At 48.4% G+C, this 13,669-nt stretch overlaps 6 protein-coding genes across 6 annotated transcripts; 3 read left to right on the top strand and 3 right to left on the bottom strand.

The window, feature by feature from the left end:
- Positions 1–330: 330 nt before the first annotated feature.
- On the top strand, positions 331–1,496 carry C8Q69DRAFT_465319 (AhpD-like protein). Its single transcript, XM_028630481.1, has one exon. It carries the CDS (start codon positions 661–663, stop codon positions 1,318–1,320), a length of 660 nt encoding a protein of 219 aa, XP_028486095.1. The 5' UTR covers positions 331–660; the 3' UTR covers positions 1,321–1,496.
- Positions 1,492–3,375, top strand: C8Q69DRAFT_465318 (kinase-like domain-containing protein). The gene is made up of 3 exons (XM_028630480.1): positions 1,492–1,696; positions 1,771–2,429; positions 2,490–3,375. Exons 2-3 carry the CDS (start codon positions 1,901–1,903, stop codon positions 3,272–3,274), a joined length of 1,314 nt encoding a protein of 437 aa, XP_028486094.1. The 5' UTR covers positions 1,492–1,696; positions 1,771–1,900; the 3' UTR covers positions 3,275–3,375.
- Positions 3,376–4,343: 968 nt separating this feature from the next.
- On the bottom strand, positions 4,344–6,070 carry C8Q69DRAFT_465310 (hypothetical protein). The gene is made up of 5 exons (XM_028630479.1): positions 5,939–6,070; positions 5,612–5,882; positions 4,939–5,558; positions 4,750–4,889; positions 4,344–4,700 (listed from the first exon to the last, which is right to left on the bottom strand). The coding sequence occupies exons 2-5, from the start codon at positions 5,846–5,848 to the stop codon at positions 4,354–4,356; spliced, it is 1,344 nt and encodes a 447-aa protein (XP_028486093.1). The 5' UTR covers positions 5,849–5,882; positions 5,939–6,070; the 3' UTR covers positions 4,344–4,353.
- An 839-nt stretch (positions 6,071–6,909) lies between these two features.
- On the bottom strand, positions 6,910–8,178 carry C8Q69DRAFT_245889 (DUF1295 domain protein). The gene is made up of 2 exons (XM_028626545.1): positions 7,390–8,178; positions 6,910–7,319 (listed from the first exon to the last, which is right to left on the bottom strand). The coding sequence occupies exons 1-2, from the start codon at positions 8,085–8,087 to the stop codon at positions 6,992–6,994; spliced, it is 1,026 nt and encodes a 341-aa protein (XP_028486092.1). The 5' UTR covers positions 8,088–8,178; the 3' UTR covers positions 6,910–6,991.
- Positions 8,179–9,651: 1,473 nt separating this feature from the next.
- C8Q69DRAFT_506636 (hypothetical protein) lies at positions 9,652–10,304 on the top strand (the record flags this gene model as incomplete). The annotated part of the gene is made up of 2 exons (XM_028632823.1): positions 9,652–9,783; positions 9,867–10,304. The coding sequence occupies 2 exons, from the start codon at positions 9,652–9,654 to the stop codon at positions 10,302–10,304; spliced, it is 570 nt and encodes a 189-aa protein (XP_028486091.1).
- Positions 10,305–11,002: 698 nt separating this feature from the next.
- Positions 11,003–12,402, bottom strand: C8Q69DRAFT_506635 (hypothetical protein; the record flags this gene model as incomplete). The annotated part of the gene is made up of 4 exons (XM_028632822.1): positions 11,003–11,465; positions 11,522–12,052; positions 12,103–12,190; positions 12,249–12,402. The coding sequence occupies 4 exons, from the start codon at positions 12,400–12,402 to the stop codon at positions 11,003–11,005; spliced, it is 1,236 nt and encodes a 411-aa protein (XP_028486090.1).
- Between the last annotated feature and the right edge of the window lie 1,267 nt (positions 12,403–13,669).

Raw genomic sequence — 13,669 nt, 5'->3', positions numbered from 1 at the left:
CATTGACCCGCGGGTACCGCTAGAATACGATACCTCAGGGATTCCCCGTTAAATGTCTTTCTACTGACTTTCTAATAGTAAGATCCCTCCAGTAAGAGTTCATTATTTACCTAGTCAGGATACTCCCACACCTGTTACTTATTGGCTGTGGTTCCACCCAATGGTGCTATGTACTATAATGTGAGCTATCGAGCTAGATAATCATCTTGATAATCTGGCATTTTTGATGATGCAATTAGACGAGGATATCTCGTATTATAACTAGTTGCGTTGCGATGTACTAATTTCGCGTGAAGGGACAAGCAATCCCGGCATACGCCTTTACAGTGACGCCATTCAAGTCAATTCTTTGCACTCACCAGCTCCTTACCGTACAAGGCAATGATGGGGAATCACGACATCCGAACAACAACGCCAACCCAGCCATGAAACCAGAGCTGTCAACCCGTGGAGATGATTTGTTTTCAACAATGAAAAGACAAGCCGTTGATAGGCTGTCTCTGTCTCGTGGTCCTTTAACCCCACGACGATGCGAGCAGACCTATATCTACCAGAGCATACCCTCGAACATAAGGAAATTGTTATTTATTATTGACCTCTAGAACAGACCTAGACCTACCCCCCTCCATACGGAAATACAAATCGACATAGTACACAACAATGGTATCGCCGCAGAGCCTCGCTCGGATGCTTCTCCATTCGCGACCATCCCGACTCTCATCTATCGCTCCCAGAATCAACACTGCACTCCTTTCGAGAACAACAACCCGAAGTATCAGCAACATCTCGCGCCTTCGAATTCCTGACGAGTCAGAACTATCCCCGGAGACGCGAAAGCTGATCGCTCAACACCACGGCGATAACTGGACGCGCGCTTTCTCCCTGAACCCAGACACAGCCCGCCGGTTCGTCACTTACTACGAGGATTTATTCACGAATCCGAACGCAAAGCTTCCTCTCCGGGAGCGCGAGATTATTGCCGTGGTGACCTCTGCGACGAATCGATGTGGTCTCTGCACCGCAAATCACACAATTGGCCTCAGCGCCGCGATAGGCGGCGACCGGGTTCGTGCAAAGCGCATCGCGGCAGACCATCACCTGGTCGAATTGAACGAGCGAGAGCATGCGCTGGCGGATTTGTCTGAGCGACTGACGCAGGCGCCGCGAGAGATATCGGCTAAAGATCTAGACCACCTAAGGCACATCGGCTTTCAGGATGAGGAGATTCTCGAGGCAATCGAGACTATTGCATGGTTTAATCATTCTAATCGCATCACGATAGCGCTTGGCGTTGTGCCGGATCAGCGCTATTTCGAGTAGATAGGGTGACTTCGGGGAAACCGTGCGATTGAAAGGCTGCATGAACTATGAGCATCTGTATGTGCTGCACTGCTGGCAGACCTCCATGTACAGGGTTTTAAAGACCGTTGCTCGAAATTATAGAGATGCCTGTATTTACTTGCAACACGCATGTTTTGATTTGCCCCAGGCATTTTATCACGATTGGCCAAACCAAGTATTTTGCTAGTCCATCCCCTAGCCACTGCTTTACTGTAACCGTTGGGACATGGTCGCTGTGATGGTTTACTTAAGTTCACGTGTTAAGTGAGACACTGGGAGATATCTCCTACCAAGTCAAAGACCTTGCAACAAGCTGGCAGCTGGGAACTTTGCTGCTTCTGTGTCTGATTTTGTGGTGGGTGTATTTATTAGGACTGCTGCTTGATCATTTGCTGAATCTAATTCCTTGGTAATGGCTTTTCCGATCAGGTTACAAAACTTGCTCTGGGCTCATCGACAAGGCTTCACATCTCAGCTCCATCAGACGCTGTCCTTGTCACTTTGCTATCCTTGCTCTTGGAGACGTTCTGTTGTTGGGCGGCGTGCATTCAGATCGAGCATGGCTTTCAAGAATGTCTCATCCAGCGCTGACTCTGCTCCCCTCCCCTTCGAATACGTACCCGTCGAAGAAGTCGAGAGACTCGAAAAGTACCAGCCTGGTGGATATCACCCTATAATGATAGGTGATATTCTGCAATCCCGATACCGTGTAGCCCACAAGCTAGGCTACGGAACCTATTCAACCACCTGGCTCTGCCAAGACTGCCAGTCTGGTAAATATGTGGCAGTCAAGGTTGGAACTGCAGAGTCAAGCGCTCGAGAGGTGGATGTCCTCGATTATCTCAATCACTCTTCCCCACTTGACCACCCTGGAAGGGCAATGATACCCTCCGTTCAAGACAGATTCGTCCTCCGTGGCCCTAACGGCAACCACTCTTGCTATGTGACAGCCCTAGCAAGGTGTAGTATCTCCGGTGCTAAGGACGGATCGTATCGACGTATATTTCAGGCTAAGACAGCTCGTTCTCTTGTTATGCAACTTGTACTGGCTGTCGATTACATTCATAGTAAAGGAGTCGTTCATGGAGGTAAGTCCTTCATATCTTAGGTATTTCAGAGTCGTCCGTTAATATAGTTCTCTACATCAGATCTTCACGTCGGCAATATCCTTCTGCGTCTCCCGACCGATTTTGACCAACTGTCTATTGAGCAGCTATATGAAAGATACGGTCCGCCTGTGTCTGAGCCAGTTGTTCGTCTTGACGGTCAACCCCTCCAGCCTAACGTTCCATCTAGTGTTGTCCTTCCGATCTGGCTTGGAAAAGCCTCGGAGGAATTCACGAGTTCAGAATCTAGAGTCTTACTTAGTGATTTTGGGGAGGCATACCGACCCTCAACAGAGCATCGGTATAGCTCGCACGCCCCTCTATCCTTCATGCCGCCTGAAGCCCGATTTGAGCCAGAACTGGGTCTTTCCTTCCCAGCTGACATCTGGACTCTTGCATGTTCTATATGGGTAATACTCGGTCAGCGTCCCTTGTTCGAGGACATACTAGCCACTCCGGACGACATCACAGCGGAGCAGGTTGACACTCTAGGGCAATTACCTCTACGGTGGCAGAAGAATTGGGAGGCGAGACACGAGTATTTCGATGAAAGCGGAAAACCAAATCAAGGTCGACAAGTGAGGTCTTGGGATGAACGCATTGAAAAGCACATCCAACTCCCACGGCAGAAGGCTGCAATCCCGGCATTTGATGCAGAGGAGAAAGCTGCTGTTATGAACATGTTGCGGTCAATGCTATCTTTTGAGCCAGAGAAGCGGTTGACTGCACATGATGTTCTAAAATGTGAATGGATGGGAAAATGGGCATTGCCAGACTATGAGGAATGTCACTTTAGCGACAGCGTAGGCTACGAAAAATACCTATAATCCTGCTGATTCCTTTGATAACATTGAGCAACGGTGGTGATGATGCCATTAACTAATACCCCACAAAGACCACTGCTCCGGCTAGAGTTGATATTCAGAAGTTTTTTTTTTTTTTTTTTTTTTTTTTTTTTTTTTTTTTTTACGTAGAACTCGAAGCCTGCAGAGCCACGTTGTTGGAGTCTACTCTATATGTACTATCTGAGCCTGAAAGTCCTTTATGCGGACTGAGCATCCTGAGTATCAGTGGAGGAAACATCAGCAGGTGCATATCACGAACTCGACTTTGGAATGTCTCCTATTCAGAGGACGGAAGGCCTCGCGCCGATCCGGAATGGAAGAGGGAAACGCATGATGACTTTTTGTTTGGATTCTCGCCTGACTGATGGATCTCAATGGGGACACAGGAAACTTCCCCGTAGCCATTCCTTCACCCTGACGAGGTGGACTACTGTTAAAGCCTCAATGGTCTTTCTCTTGCTCTCTACAAATGCTTGAGAAATCTGACTAGTTCGTCATGGTAAGCCAGCGCGTGAAGGATATTGCTTTGGTCATCCACAGCGCTCGAGAGCGTTGGCTATTTCCCGACCGTTGAGTAAGCGTCGCGTCGGGGCCATTACGACATACTCTGTGAGTCTCTTTTCCATGAGGTATGTTAAAAAGCATCTTACTAGCAGATTCTTTTACTGACATTTGCAGACTTGATATCCAAAGTCGTTCGAGGCATATCCTGCAATGCACAAGAAGATCTCTCAACGCTGCACCATACCAGCAAATTAATAGAAATGGGAGAAGAGCCCATCACCGTACTAACCGAGCATTTTTGGAATGGTGTCACTTGTGTGTAAAGTGGTTCCATAGAGAGACTGACTGGCAGGAGCACTGTTGTTCTCATCTTGGAAATCTTCAGCCGCGTTGTGGATTTATTAACATTCCGTTATACATTAGTCTCACCTGGATTCTGTCCCTTTTGCTTGGGGAACCAGAGCACGCAGCCTGAATGCCGTTTCAAGCAATGGAATGAGAAAGCTACTCTGATACAGTGTATCGGGCTTCTGTGTCAAGGACACCATGGTATGTAATTAGTTATAGTGTTCTAAATCGATACAGGTCTTAATGCAGCCACGAGCACCGCGCGGCAAGGACGAACAGATACTTATAAGTGGACTGCGGACATCTTCAACTCCCCACTCCTTCGGTACTAAGCAGAGGAGGTATCTGCGTTTTGCGCCCGTGACATTTTCGGTATAGTCAAGGTCAGACACGATGCTCATAGAAGTATGGCCTGAATCATTTGTTGTAGAGCTTATCCAAATTGATTCATAGGATTCCAACAGCCGACCTCTACGGATATGCCAGGTGTTATCATCCTTTGGCCTGATATCTTCAAGGAATGGGAAAACCGAATTCACCGATGGCATAGAGAAGGCTATGAGGTATTAGATATATTCTAAATAATGAAACAGGGGTAAACTAACCGTCAGGACGAAAATTTACTCGCAGAATTATCAATTCTAATGGTTCATCCTTGAGTGGTTGGAAGAGCGCATCCAGGAGCATTGCTTGAGTAAGCCCGCTAGACTTTTCAAGGTGATTACGGAAGTCTAAGTTTTTGGCCCTGGTTAAAATTTAGCTTCCTGCCAATGATATTGTCTTGTGTTGCCTACCGTTCATAGATCTGTTGCTTAACCATGGTCTGTTCGTGGTCTGAAATCGTCTTTAAAGAACATGGTGGACGAAAATTGACCAAGTAAGGCATGACTGAAGAGAAGGTATATGAATGAGAAAAGTCATATAAGACTGTATCATAGAAATCCCCTGGTAGTCTGAAATGATCATCTCGTACATCACCATGTGTGATTCCGAGTTTGTGTAACACTAAAAGACGGCGGATCCGGTCATGGAATAGACTATGATAGTATTCCAATTCGAAGTCACTGAGGAGTCCTAAATGATTGAGCTGATCCCGAATTTCACAGTTATCTTCTCTGTGGGCCGCTAGAATTCGTCGTGATGCAAGCTTTGGCCTGATGGATTCGAGAACAATGGCCCGAGGATTGATAAAGCCATAAGTGAACCTTGATATTCCAAGATCAGTGATAACACCGTGAAACTCTGGATAATATATCCTTTCTGAGCTTGCGCACGACATCTCAATGCAGTGGTATGCTCGAGCTTCATTCGTATACGGGTCAAGTTCATCTTTTACCTCCTTAGCCTTCTTAGGTATACGGGGTGGATAGCGTCGAAGCTGAAGTTGTGCATCCTTTTCAGTGTATTCAGAAAACTTTATCTGAAATCAGCTATCTCCTGAAAAGGATCTGTTTCCTATATACTTACTACTTTGGCGACATATTTGGGTATATATGTCTCTTGGTGCTGAAGCTGGACGAAAAGCCATAGGACTTGATTCTGATCCTCGCTGGAGCGCAGATTGGTACCCACTGACCTTCCCAACATCCATTTTCCCTGCGGAAGAAAAGGTCTGAAATTCTGACAATCCTCATGTACTGCATTTATCCAATCTGGACGGGGCCATTGAAAGAAGAACTCCTCAGTCCACGACTTGTCACTCATACCGCCCGTTGTCGGTTAGGGGAGGCGTTTGAGCCTTCAGAATTAGCCAGCGCAGGAAGCTGAATGTGGACTTGTAATAGTATTACTCACTTTAGTAGAGAGATGTAAGAATGAGAAACTGTCTTACATGAGCGTTGAAGATTACGAAGTTGGTTTAAATGAATTTCGTGAGTCGTGATGGGAGAAATACAATGGTGAGTAAGAGAAGAAAGGTAGGATATGCCCGCTCGGTGGTTGGGTTATGGTTGATTACGTTAACTAGTCATATGAACAGATGCTGTCTTGAGGACTATACGTCTTGCATTAGCGTGGAAGAAGTAACCCTAATAGATCTCTTATACAACATAATTGAGATGAAGACTCCCCTCTAGCTCAACCGCGCGGGCAGGTGCCATGTGAGGTCTAGAAGGGTGATATATGATAGATCAATCCAGGTGCTCATACTATGCGAGTGAATCTCGCCGTGCTTGCCCCACCGATTACTATGCGTACTGGGCAGTATAACAGGATGCGAAGCCTGAGGTTTTCAGAGCCAAGGGACAGTTTCAAGCCGAGTAGCAATGCGTGAGCTCAGAACTGGCAGTGTTCTATAAGCACTGTTGTACATAGAGAGATCCTATACTCTGTATTAGTTCCAATCCGGTTTCAGAAAGAGATTGTCCGTTAGTTTGCAAGAATCGATATGACTACAGTGATAAATAATCAATAATTACACTCAATATAATTGCGGTCGTGTGCCAAATGTCTAGCCATTACTATTTCCGAGACTGTATTTCAGCAAAGCATGCCTTGATGAAAATGTTGAGATTAGGCGAGGGAGGGCGCGTCAGGTTAAGTAGTAGTCGGGTGGGTGACCACCAGCGAATCCCTGCTGTCGTATGTATTTATATTTTTTTATATTCATGAAACGGTATAAACACGGCAAAACGGTCCTGGAATGACAGAGGCTATTTCTGAGAGTGTGGTACTGGCCCTTCATTATTATTGACTATCGACTCTTTATAGCAATTTATATACGACTCAATTCAGTTAAAGATTCGTCAACACAGATCCCTGATGAGGTTGTACTGTATATACATACAATACACGAAAATAACATATATCCCTTATTTCAAATAGCATGAAGTATGTATGTACCTTGATTTATGGGGTGTACAATGCGCGGGCAATCTCCTCGGCAGCGACACCAGCAAGACCGAAGCCCACGATCTTCCAGGTCCATGGATTCTTCAGCTCGGAGAACGAAGGCCAGAAGCTGTTCTTCTCGCGGCGGTACTCCTGAAGCTCGACGTACTTGGGTGCGTCCTCGGTCTTGTAGCGCTTTTCCTGGTATTCTTCGGTGCCCTTGTCGCCGCCCATGTAACGGAGGAAGACGTAGTTTGCCAGCGGTCCCACGACAGTGATGGGGTGGAATGGCCCACTGGCGCAAAGCAGTGGGAAAGAAAGGTGAACGAGAGTATCACCAAGGTAGCTGTGATGGCTGTCTCAGTACTCCATGGCGGGACACAGTTTCTTTATGGAATTCAAGTACTACTACTTACTTGGGATGTCTCACGATGCTCCAAACACCATCACGGCACAGGCCATCATGCACCTTCCGGTAGGAAGAGACCTGCGAGTCGGCCAATGTCTCCAGAGCCAAGCCCGCACTGAAGAGACCAACGGCGATTCCACGCAGTACATTCAGAACGTCCGCATCCAGAGAAACGGGGCGGTCCAGAACGCGGAACGGAACAGTGAATGGGAGGGTTATGGCGGTCTGGAAGAGTATTTCCGGCAGGAATTGGGTGAAGAAGGCCTTGTTCCAGAAACCGGGCTGTTTCTTGTCCTGTTCATAGCGAGGGTCATCTTTGCCGCGGGCGATGCTCCGCGATGCGATGCGGTAGAACAGTCTCAGCCCCCAGGTGGTGACACCTCCAAGGAGCAACTTCTCAGACCAGGAGAGCGATTCCCAAGCAACCTTGAGAGAGACATCGCTGTAGTAGAGAGCGCGACCGACACTGCTCCACCAGGCATTGATGACGGGGGCCAACGGCCACAGCCAGTCCTTGATCTCAAGGCGATCGGTCGCTCGCGCTATAACATAGCTGGTTGCGGAGAGACCTGAATGAAGGGTAAATGATGGCAGTATCGTCGATTTGAAAAGGCCGACATCATGCAGTGATAGTGGGGAGTTGGAGGAACTCCGCAGCGGATGAACGACTTCCTGCCGGGTAAGAGGATTACCCGGGGCTGCCATTATGGAAGAATTGGTAGCAATGGCTTGGGACTGATGCTAATCTGATCTTCCATTTCAAAGAAAGAGAGAGAAAAAAGAAAGAAAGAGACATCGCGACATCTTGTATCATCGAGCGCAGCACCTTGATGTCAGGATTATGTAACTCGACGGGGATGAACAGAAAAGTCATGCAATAAGATCAAGATGGATGTTAAGAAAGGGCGAAACAAGAATTCTCCATGCGTATGGTATATTCTCCAGATTCCCAGATATACATGCCGTCCTGGTCTCTCGGGGACTTTCAAGCGCTCCTCTGCCTCCCCGAGGTCCATCTACTCATCTACTCATCGTCGTGGTCAGTTAAGTAGTGGAGATTTCTACTGAAAAGCAAGATAACTATGTAGTTACAGTGGCCGATAAGATAAACCGAGCCTAACGTCATTGTAACCAGCCAAATGCCCATCTCCTCATCAAATAATGAATAAGCATGAATCATCAATCGCAATCTGCCAGAGAAATCTTTGCTATGCTACTACCGCTGGCCTGTATTGTTTATATACTGTACAAACATCTCCTAGGTATTATTTCTGGAGTCTCACCGAGCACAGTACTTAAGTAGTACACAAGAGATTGTTACGCAGGGACACATTGAAAATCTACTTACTTACTTCCAAGCCCATTCAGCTGGGTCGTACCGGTACAACAATCCAGCGAATGCAACAAGCCACTACTGAAAAAAAAATAAAACCAGGAAACCTCCTCAACTTCGCGTAGGAACTCCTAAAATATAGTAGTATTAACTACCTACCTAACAAGCTCGCAACACGGACCTCCTTCCGGCTCGCTTCGTTTTACGCGTGCGAAACTATCTACCTCGTTTCAACATCCCATTTCTCCACCCTAGATAACTAACTTAGGGCGGTCGGCCGGTCCGGGACGAGAAAGAGACGGTCTTTTGGCGTTTATGACAGACCAAAAGTTTCCTTCGAGCGCTAAAATGAAACTTCATCTTGCAGCCGTGGCCGAGATATTATTATTATTACCCATGAGGACGGAATAATATTCCATGCGTCTCCAGACTAATTATTCCTGCAGGGCTGCGCTACTTTTTAACTGGTCTGTGAGTACTTAAGGCTGGAGGTCCGTGATCACTACTTACTGAAGAGAGGCGCAACAAGATTTCCATTGAGAGTGGCGCTCCGGTCCTGGAGAGATAGAGTTAATGGATTCTATGGTACACTCCGATCGACTAGACGGAGACTTACTGACTCGAACTAAATCCCGCAGCGGGGATCCATCAGGGTAGAGAGCAAGGTCAAGCTATATGGGTTAGTTATATCAAAGATATCATCCCCTTTACACAGAGCATTCCTCAATCGATCGACTGTAGTTCGTTCATCTACTCCCTTGAACGACGAGACAAAAGACCTTCTTCAACCGTCTCAATATACAATGGCTCGGTCATAACAGCGCTCATCGAGATAGCCGGCTATTGTCTAAATCCGGCCCATTAGATGGATTCTGATCCTTTGATCTGCGCTCCTTGCGACCTGCCCGCTGTTCTTCCGGCTATCTGGTGAGAATAATGGCTCCTCGGGAGAGACGTGCAGCGAATTCCACTGGCAGTGATGGTCCCCGAGGTAGCCCTGAAGGATCTCAACAAGTCAAGAATCGTCCATCGCCCTCGTGCATCCCATGTCGGAGAAGGAAAGTAAAGGTGAGCAGAAGCCATTATTGGCTCGTAATGATTTGATAAAATGATTCAATAATATACCCGCCTTGTACTAATAACGAGGACAGTGTGATCGAACGAAACCCTGCCGGGCATGCTGTAGCAAAGATACGCCAGACGCCTGCCAATACAATACGAATAGCGAAGATCGTTTCTACATCTCCCAGGCGGAAATCATTGAAAACCTGCGGAACGAGGTAAATCGTTTAAGAAACAGACTGGCGATCCTGGAGCGGGAGACGCAATCAGACCTTTCAGTCACAGTATCTGAGTCCGACTGTGCATCGTCCCCCGCGGTCGTTCAGAATACAGTCAGGGGCTCATCAGTTCCGAGGTCGGCCACCAAATATGCAGCGTTAGAAAACATGTACGCCCTGCTCGCATCAGCACCGCCGGATCTAGTGGAGGATGTAATCACCCAGGTCCGAGAGGGGGCATCGGTTGAAGCCGTTGCGGCTCGTGTAACGTCTATGGATTACGCTCTAGTAAGGGGTCGGTCAGTTTGATGTCGGGAGAACTGTATATAATAATAGATTAGAGCTGTGTCACCAACCCCTGATTTGTCCCGCGTCTGGAAACGGTGTCCAACGGGGTGTCTTGGTAGCCGCAGTTAGCAATATACTAGCAATCTAAGATTGGAAAGCAATGACACATCTTAAACACCAAGAGTGGATGATGATACTTTGTCCGAGACCACCAAGAGCGCTCCATATTAGGGTAGTCTAGCAACGATTTCGAGCTGACACCGGGTCTCCAGGGTATCAGCAGCGGCTATCAGTGAGGCTATACACCATTACCGAGTCAATCGTCAAAATATATACTGACCAAAACCTTCGTAAGAATTATTAATAAGGACAGGAAATATCATAAATCATAAAGGCCGAAATATCCAAGAATTAACAGGTATTGACACAAGTAATAATAGTTCCAAATAATTATGCAGACCCAAAAACTGATGTTTTTAAACGACGCCGTGGCTTCTCCCACCAAAGCCCCATTCCCATCACAACGGACATCATGATCGACAGCAGAGTCCGCAGTTGAAAACACCCTGAATGGTGAGGTTACCCGCCTCGCCGCTGTATTATATATTGTAAACCGAATAAGCACCTAACCCAAGACAGCATCTTTATCCCAGCCTGTGACCTATTTCCCCAAGTGCGCGACACCGGTGATGCGGTTCGTGACTAACCCCCGATTTCGCCTAGGAGTACATCATGTCATCAGCGGACCTAGAGAAGCCCGACTCTATTTTCGTGCCCAGCACGCTGCTGAGGCAGTCCATGAGCTCGAAATCCTCCACAACAGCGCCGAAACCGTAACACCGAATCTTAGCAAGCAACGTATCCATGACAGCTTTCACGTCCTCCCGAGTGAGACTGGGGTACAGTTCGTGGTTCTTCAGACTCTGGAGTGCCATGATTGGTGTAATCTGGCCGTCAGTGACGAGTTGGCGACTCAGGTTCAGCAGTGTAGCTAAGTTTGCGGCCGGTAAATCATAAGTCTGATGAGGGTACGGATGCTCCTCCGTAGTGCCATGGATATGGGTTGGTGGCGGACAAGAGGCCATCAATGCGTGGCCCGAGAATGGCATATCATCTTCGTCCGGAACCGATGCAGACCTCCGACAAAGGTATTCGGTGTGCACACGACACGGTGCCTCGAGACTGGGGACTCATTGTTAGCAGGGGAGTTCTTCACGTTCAATTGGGATTCCACGTACGTCAGGACAAAGTCCACCCCAAGCTGAGGGTCTTTCTCGAATATCCCAGGAACCTCGGATAATACCGGCCCATTGGCCGCTTTGGACGAAAAGTCAAGGTGACCAGGTTGCTCACCACCGTGGCTTACTTGGAAACCGCTATGTTGGTACGAGGGACCGTTGTTCGGCGGTAGCTCAAAATGGTCACCACCACTGCCTCCCGGAGAGGAAATAGTAGTTGGAGGAGTTGTGAACATAGGTGGTGCACCGGAACTCTGGAGGCCGGCAGATTGGGAACCTGTGCTGCTTCCTGCGAAGGATCCTGGCGGTCTCTCTCCCTTGCGACGTTGAAGTTCTGCTTCGTAATTGATGTTGTGCGAAGCTAAAATATCCTTCAGGATAGCGTTCTCCTCCCTCAACCCGTGCAGAGCTTCTCCGTGCTGCTGTAGTGATGCGTGTGCCGAAGCGACGTCAGCAGTGTAGGCCTCCCTCAACCTCGAGACCTCGGTCTCAAGCGCTCTAATATACTGTTCTTTACGTTCACGGTGTGCTCTGAATCGCTCGTCAGACCCTCTTCGTACTGCGTAGTAGGGATCACGCACCTCTGAGCCTGTCTGTTCAACTCCTGTCTCCTCGTCTGGGCGGGCTTGCTGTCGGGCTTTGGGCCTCGACGCTTTGGAGCTTGGCCATCTAACCGACTGGTCAGTTCTGAGATCCATCCGCGACATATGGATCAGGGAAGACAGACCTTTCATGGGCTTCTTCTGGGCGCTACCGAATGCTTTCAAAAAGCTTATATTCATAAGGGATGGAGCCTTGTGGATAGGTTGTTGTGGCGGGCCTGTTACAGTACCGTGCACCAGCCCTCTCCCATGAACCGAGCGAGACGGCTCACTGACCATCCTGCCATGCGCTTCTCCGAGCCCGCAAAACAGATGTGATGATAGTCAATGGATCCGCCCGACCGGCCATGGACGAGAGAGATACGGTGCAAGGAGTGTAAGCTTTCATAATCAATACAGAAAAAACAACAGAATGATGAGAGAAGTTAAACGCAGAGCACAGAACAAGGCCGTCCCAGTTTGCCAAATTAGACGGGTAGTCACGTCTGGCGTGAAGGCGCAGCTGTTTTCACGTCGACCACCAGACCACGAGACACCACCGAGGCAGCGGCTGTTTCGTATAACAAGGATGGCCTTGACTGTGGTGCAAATGTACCCGGGCGGAAACCGGCCAAGGCTGTACAGGGAGGTATCTCGCAAAATAAACTTACCATATCCTCCATCATACTGCATATTCTGACCCAGGCCATGGTCGGGGGACAATGAACCACCTGCGGAACTCATCGTGCACTCGCAATTTCCCTCGTCTCGTCCGACAACTATCTCGATGTGATGATGATCGCGGGGCTACCACACTGGCGACGGAAGTCCCGGGGTATGTGAGGCTCAACGGCTAGGATTATTCAGAAGGTCGCTGCTGCTACCTAAACTGTCTGTCAACCAGCGTCAAGAAAGGAGTCTTCAAAAAGAGACAACGAGCGAACAAGCTCACCATAAGTGGACCCTGCCGCTCCCGAGCGTCCTGAACGTTGAAACGTGCTGCTGTTCACGAGAATTGGGAAATGGGATAGAAGCAATGGGCCTCAAGTCTGTGTTATCTCAAGATTTCCGCGCGGCACGGTAGTTCGGCCAGGGTAGATAATAAAGCCGAAAGCTAGTGACTCCAACAGACGCTCCGATGGGTTTGAGAGGAGGTCTAGCTAAGCGCCTTACATCAAGCTCAAACTGGTGGTAGAAAGATGAGCGAGTGGATAAATTAGTTGCGGACCTAGTCTGGACGACGGTGGTCTATTAACTTTGATTCCAGGCCGCCAGGGGGTGCAGAAGACTTTTTGGCTCCAACCTCTTGCAACCCAGAGTCGTTTCTTTCTGTGCCGCGCTCTCTGGTTGAGAGATGGTTCGTCTCTTGCTCCGGATATGTTCTACGGATAACCCGCCCAGACAGGGCTGTCCTCGCGGGCTGAGAGTCGTCTGTGCAACGCCAGCCAAGACGCTGGACGATCGGCTCCGGAGACACGAACGACCCAAGGAATCACTTAAGGATACGATCGCTTCTCGAATTGAGTGGGAGGGTCCTCATCTGATCATCCGCGAGACTACTAACTTT

This window comes from Paecilomyces variotii, assembly GCF_004022145.1.
Source record: "Paecilomyces variotii strain CBS 101075 chromosome Unknown C8Q69scaffold_4, whole genome shotgun sequence".
Taxonomy (NCBI): Eukaryota; Fungi; Ascomycota; class Eurotiomycetes; order Eurotiales; family Thermoascaceae; genus Paecilomyces; species Paecilomyces variotii.
The sequence above is the reverse complement of the archived record's forward strand: the minus strand, read 5'-3'. Positions and strand labels throughout refer to the sequence as shown.

Coding starts and splice junctions, on each gene's coding strand:
- C8Q69DRAFT_465319 (XM_028630481.1), top strand. CDS start 661: ATGGTATCGCCGCAGAGCCTCGCTCGGATGCTTCTCCATTCGCGACCA.
- C8Q69DRAFT_465318 (XM_028630480.1), top strand. CDS start 1,901: ATGGCTTTCAAGAATGTCTCATCCAGCGCTGACTCTGCTCCCCTCCCC. Junction 2,430..2,489: donor TAAAGGAGTCGTTCATGGAG/GTAAGTCCTTCA, acceptor TCTCTACATCAG/ATCTTCACGTCGGCAATATC.
- C8Q69DRAFT_465310 (XM_028630479.1), bottom strand. CDS start 5,848: ATGAGTGACAAGTCGTGGACTGAGGAGTTCTTCTTTCAATGGCCCCGT. Junction 5,559..5,611: donor CCAAATATGTCGCCAAAGTA/GTAAGTATATAG, acceptor TTTCAGATAAAG/TTTTCTGAATACACTGAAAA. Junction 4,890..4,938: donor AAGCAACAGATCTATGAACG/GTAGGCAACACA, acceptor AATTTTAACCAG/GGCCAAAAACTTAGACTTCC.
- C8Q69DRAFT_245889 (XM_028626545.1), bottom strand. CDS start 8,087: ATGGCAGCCCCGGGTAATCCTCTTACCCGGCAGGAAGTCGTTCATCCG. Junction 7,320..7,389: donor AGCATCGTGAGACATCCCAA/GTAAGTAGTAGT, acceptor CAGCCATCACAG/CTACCTTGGTGATACTCTCG.